We start from the raw sequence: 6,194 nt of genomic DNA on the forward strand, positions 1-6,194 counted from the left end.
AATGTCTTTACTGACACTTTTGATCAATTTAATGTGTCCTTGTTGAATAAAAGTTTTTTTTTTTTTTTTTTTACTTTCAGTTTAGAATTTTGCACTAGTTTTAATACTCTTTCTTCCTTCAAATCATTGTTTTAGATAAACTTTTCAAATTAAAAGACATTTCAGACGGGGAAGATAATTACTACATAATGTTATGCTTTTAGAGAGACACTTTCATTTTTCTCTGCTAACAAAAACACAATGGGCTTCATCAGTAGCAGGTCCGTGAAGCACTTTATTATTTTTGATGCATCACAGAGAAGTACTGAAGTACTATGGTAGAGTATTACCATGTTTTTTGGAGATATACCATGACAATACCATGGTATTCTTTAAAATACCTTGCATGACTATAAAGGGATCATGCTATAAGTATATATCAAAGTACCATGGTATTAGCATCCAGTACATCACTGTACGTTGGTACATCACAGTACTTCTTTGTGAGGACACAAGCATTATTTTTTAGCCCGGAGAGAGGTTATGTTCTACCTGCCAGCGTTCCTCCTTCATCACAAAGTATCTGAGCTGCAGTGGTGCTTAACCTGACGGACCTGCCACATTGATGGTGAGCCACTGGCCCTGGAGCCAATGTTCTGGGGAGGCTGTTCTCTCAACCCAGCCCTTTTCTGCAGGTCAACACCCTGTTTACAGGCTTTAGCTGCCATGTGGAATGCTCATCATTAGTGCTGTCATGGATGAGGGCTGGAGAGAGGTGTGTTTGAGTGTGCCGGTGTGTTTTGGAGATGCAGGGGGTATTTTCAAGTGTTTAACAGGCACAGAAGATGAGGCTTAGAAGCCTGTGGATTAGAGATTGGGGTGATACAACAGTTCGTCCAAATTTGAACATTCTTCATTTCTTCTGTGGAGCATAAAAGGTGAATTTCTGAAAAATGACCAGGTCACTCTTTTCTGTTTATGGAAGGTGAATGGGGACTCTTGCTGTCAGACACCAAAAAGGCACAATAAAGGCATCATATGATGACTATATTCAAAGCCATATAATAGCTTTATGTGATAAACGAATGGGAACTCCTGAGAATCTTCTGGAAAGCTCTCCTCAGATATTTCATAACATAATCTATTGGTCTATTTGTGACCGAGTTGGAGTTCACAAAACCACTCTAAACCAGACTGATCTGGTTGTCGAGTTCTTGAGTCACAGCATTTAACAGCTCGCTGAAAGGGACAAACATGAGTGAATAATGACTTCATTTCAGGATGTTCTTCTATTATATGACTGCTAAATAAAGCATATTATTTCAGATTTCTCCTTTAGTGTTCCACTGAAAAAGACAGACATACAGTTTTGGAATAAAATGAGAGTATTTGATAACATAATTTTCATTTTTGGGTGAACGATCCCTTTAATAACAACCATTATCTTTTGCTTCCTGGATCCTGGACTCTGTTTTGAAACATTTAATGTTGACAGGAATATTTGTCAAGAGATGCCTGCGGTGTAGATTTTTTACAGCAGAAGTTCCAGACATTTATCTCAGGCAGAGAGTCTGAATCTGTTGATGTGCTTATAAAAGGAGTGTGCTTTTTGGTGTTTGAATTAAATTGTACTTTTCTTCATTTCAGTATGAGTAGATTGTGGGCTTATTAAATCCAAATTTCACATTAACTAGCATTTCACTGATCTTGCTAAGAGTCTGCTTCATTTACACTTTTTTTGTTTGTTTTTTTTAATTTTGTTTGCATTGGACTTTTGTTTTTGTTTTTGTTTTTGTTTTTGTTTTTGTTTTTGTTTGTAATGTGTGTTGTTTGTTTTGTTTGTTTGTTTGTTATTTATTTATCTGTTTATTTTGTTGTTTTGTTTGGTTTATTGTTAAAGGGATAGTTCACCCAAAAATGAAAATTACCCTATACTCTCAAGCCATCCTAAGTGTATATGACTTTCTTCTTTCAGACGAATACAATCGGAGTTATATTAAATTAAGTATGGCACTTCCAAGCTTTGTTAATGACAGTGAATGGCTGTTGATATTCAATAGTCCAATAGAAGTCCAATAAAGTGCATCCATCCATCATAAATGTGGCTCCACGGGGTTAATAAAGACCTTCTGAAGCGAATCGATGCGTTTGAAAAATGTCCATATTTAAAACTTTATAAGTAATCTAGCTTCCGCTGACTGCCGTATGTGCGTGCACGAGAGAGTGGCGTTCCTGCATAGCGTAAGCTCTGGTGAGAATATGCTAGTCTCGGGAAAACCAAGATTTGTTTTATAAGAGCAAAGGAAGCAAAGTTTCATTTGTTTAGTAAAGGAAAGCCAGTCTCCTCTTGGCTTATGTCGAAATCCTGCAACATTTTTCTATACAAATCCTCGTTTTGTAATTCTAATTCATGACCGGTGTTTTGTTTTGCTCTCTCCTCTGCGCTTCCGCGTTCGTCACTTCTCACTGGACACCTATGCCTATCTATCTATCTGTTTATTTTAATTTAATTGACATTTTTATTTCAGGATGAGTTGGTGATGGCCATATTAAATCAAAATTTCATCACTTTTTAAAGAAGACAATCATAGAAACATGGAATGGGCTCTTTTGGACAATGTACACATACCTGGCATTGGGCCACAGAGGCCCTTGAGGGCCCCATCTATATGTAGGCACAGTAATTCTCTAGAAATATCATGGTGGTGGGTTCTTTTAGCATTTCGGAAACATGGGAATCATTGAAAACCTTCACACCAACTCCAACATTGTGCCTGTAAGTAGCACAGGGACAAGTGCCACTCAAGTTTTTCTAGAAAAATATAAAAAAAGTATATATTTTTTTATTGCTTGTAGGCAAAACAGAAATATGTGTGCCTGCATGTTTAGATGGAAATTGAACGTCTTCCCACATAAAGTCCTACGAAGCCATTTGCAGTAACACATATTGTGAGTGAATAATTCATGCATATGTCCATGCACTAAACCAGTATGTTGTTGCAGTGTGTCTGTCGCTCCCTTGAGTTCTCATTGTTTCGTGGTAACCGGTTTGCATTTCCCTAGACAATTGTGGTTCTGGCATCTATAAAGCGTCGAAAGTGTTCTGCGTGTGTGTGTGTGCTCACGCATCGTCGGTGAGACGAGCCCCTGGCGCTGTCACGCCTCACCAAAAATCCCCAAACTTTCTCTGAAGCAGGGCGAGGAAGATCGCTAGATAGATAGATAGATAAATAAACAAACCAATCTGCTCAGAAAAAAAAGAACAATGTGAGATAAGCCTGGATCTCCCTCTTGAGTCCTTCCCATTAAGATTCAAAGCCGTGTCAGTGCAGCTACAGTCTGCATGGGCAACCGAAACGCTGGTTTGGACAGTTAAGACTTGCGTATGACCCGGTGGCCACTTTGTGTTCGCATAAAAGAGCAGCTTCTGTAGTGGACAATTTCTGGTCAGTGCTGAAGGGGGAAGAAGGGAAGATGTTTTGTTGGGTTTGACGGTTGTCTGTGTACCGCTGTATTCCTTGGGACAAACCCGAGTAGTGTTTTCATGTTTTTGTGTGGCCTTTTTTATTAACAAATTTATTATTTTTGTTTGACGGTTGTATAATGTCCTCTTGTTAATGAAAACAGATGTTTTGAAATTATGCGAAGCCGTCGTTCTCTGAGTGGGCATTTGGTACACACTGCCGTGGGGACGACACAAAATCAGCAGAACAGCAGAATTTGTACTTTTTTGCTCCCACGTTTATTTTGCAGGAAAGTTGACTGAAACTGAAAGTTTGCTGTAGCAATTAAAAAAAAATGTTTTTAACAAATACATTTGCCATCTTAAAAGATTAGATTTGAAGCTTTAAAAATATAGTTCATTCAAACATGAAAATGCTGTCATTTTATGTGCTGGCTATTTAAATGAATTCATTTGAAAATGAATTAAGATAAAAATTTGTAATGTAAATATTTTTTACTCTAAAGTTATAATCATCATCATCATCATCATCATCATATATAATTATTATTATTAAATACCACATTTTCTATTTTACAGTGATATGTTACAGTAGTATTATTTCATATTTTTACATTTTATTTAATATTATTTTATTATACAATTATTAATCGTAATATTATTATTAATTATATAGAAATGGTACTCAAAATTGTACTGCAAAGTTGAATCAATCTTATCACTTTTATTAAATACTAGATTTTATAATTTTTAATAATTGTATTTAATAGTAATAATAATAATAATAATAAAAATAAAATATTATTATTATTATTATTATTATCACAAAACGTTTGGCCAACTTGTGCAACCCTACAAACAAGAACAGCAATCCTGAAAAAAAAAAAGGCATTTAAAATTCCAGTCACAATTTTTATCAGAGAAATTATCTAAATTGTGCAGCCCTAGGTTGTTTCTGATACTTCTTTAAGTGTTAAGCTCCAAAAATGACACAAAACACCAAAAAGCACCATAAAGGTTGTCCAGATCACTCATACATTATATTACAGTACATATTTTCTGAAGCACTATAGCTTTGTGTGATGAACAGATTGAAATTTTACTGTGTCTGGATCATTGAGTTGAAAACTGGACCAACTGGTTAATTGAAAAAAAAAACAGTCTCAAAACAGTCATTTTTTCAGACTTATTTGATTCTTGAGTTCAACTCTATTGCTTGTTGTTTTTATGGGAAAGATCTGAATGAACATTCTTCAAAATATCTAATTTTCCACTAAAGAAAGTAAGTCATATGGGTTTGGAGTGGCATGAGTAAATGATGATAGAATATTAGTTTTTGGCAAAGATCTGCTAATAAGCACTGCTGTCTTTACTGTCATACACACAGGTTATAACTGTATTCAGCTGATGGCGATCATGGAGCATGCCTACTACGCTAGCTTCGGTTACCAGGTCACCAGTTTCTTCGCAGCATCAAGGTAAATATATCTAATGCTGGAAAACGTTCCAGTCCATTTCATGTTAACATTGTTTTCTGACTAACCAGGTTGCAAACTTAGTGAACTGCCTTGCAGTAATTTTTGCTCCATTTTTGCACATTGAAATATTTATTGTGTGTCTCAGTTCTGTTGTAGACCGTTTTTGCATTGCTTCAGGTTTACTTTTGTCTTTCATTATTATATATATGCATTTCCTTAATAAAATATATGCACTGTCTATGGAGCAGACATTTCTCCCCAGGTGGTATTCTGTATATAACTTTGTATTGTGACAGATGAAAATCTTGAATTTTGTCTACTGTCTAGAGGCCTTTCACACAGAACGAGTTTTTGCATTCTGCTGTGTTCGACCGTGTTTGACCATCGCACTCGCGTCTCGCTTCTTTTGCAACATCTCATGCATGACACAGCATTTCCCAAAAGTCAGTGATCAAGTTGAAAGAAGTTCAACTTAAAACTCTATACTTTTTTTTTTTTTTATTACTTGCTTCTGGTGTATTCACTTCCAGTTAGCTGTACAAAAACAGTCCATTATGCTGCTTGATATTGTAAATTATTTTATTTTAATATAATGTCTTAATCATAAACACACTGGTTTGTAGCACATTTAGTTTTATATGCACATTATTAACCTACAGTGGCTAATGAAGTCTCACAGATTCAAAGAAAATAGTTAATTCCACATTGCAAAATAAACAGGATACCTTGGATTTTGTTAGGGCTGTCGATTCAACACGTACATTTTTTGTGATTAATTATGGAAAAAATAACACATTAAAAGAGTTCCGTCATCTAATGCTGTTGTTGCTGATGAACATGATGCAAGGTGATAACTGATTGTATGATGGAGTCTATTAGAATGCAGTTATATGCCCCTAAAATTTAAGATAGGAGGGCAAACAATACCCTGCATGTTTTTTTTGTGTGTGATATATATATATATATATATATATATAGGTTACGGAAAGTATTCAGACCCCCTTATAAGACTGACATGACACAATATATATATATATATCAGTGGTGTGCGGTGGTTCACAGAGGGAGACAAATTGTTGAATTCATACTTTTCTGGACCTTGACAGTGCAATTTACTTTGCAGTCAATAGGACAGTCACAAGCCTCCCGGTTTTTATCCAAAATATCTTAAATTCTTCCGAAGACGAACAAAGCTTTTATGGGTTTGCAACGACATGGGGGTAAGTGATTAATGACAAAATTTTCATTTTGGGGTGGAGTATCCCTTTAAAAAA

The 6,194-nt window shown here is 35.5% G+C and overlaps 1 protein-coding gene across 1 annotated transcript in view; it reads left to right on the forward strand.

Moving 5' to 3' along the window:
• The window catches only part of gbe1b (glucan (1,4-alpha-), branching enzyme 1b), a 151,075-nt gene that overhangs the window by 42,178 nt on the left and 102,703 nt on the right, over positions 1–6,194 (forward strand). Inside the window, exon 6 of the mRNA XM_016500375.1 lies at positions 4,830–4,920. Coding sequence (XP_016355861.1) covers positions 4,830–4,920 — 91 coding nt within the window. The remainder of the gene's footprint in view (positions 1–4,829; positions 4,921–6,194) is intronic.

The sequence above is a fragment of the Sinocyclocheilus anshuiensis genome, unplaced genomic scaffold (genome assembly GCF_001515605.1).
Source record: "Sinocyclocheilus anshuiensis isolate Anshui unplaced genomic scaffold, SAMN03320099.WGS_v1.1 scaffold374, whole genome shotgun sequence".
In the NCBI taxonomy this organism is placed as follows: domain Eukaryota; kingdom Metazoa; phylum Chordata; class Actinopteri; order Cypriniformes; family Cyprinidae; genus Sinocyclocheilus; species Sinocyclocheilus anshuiensis.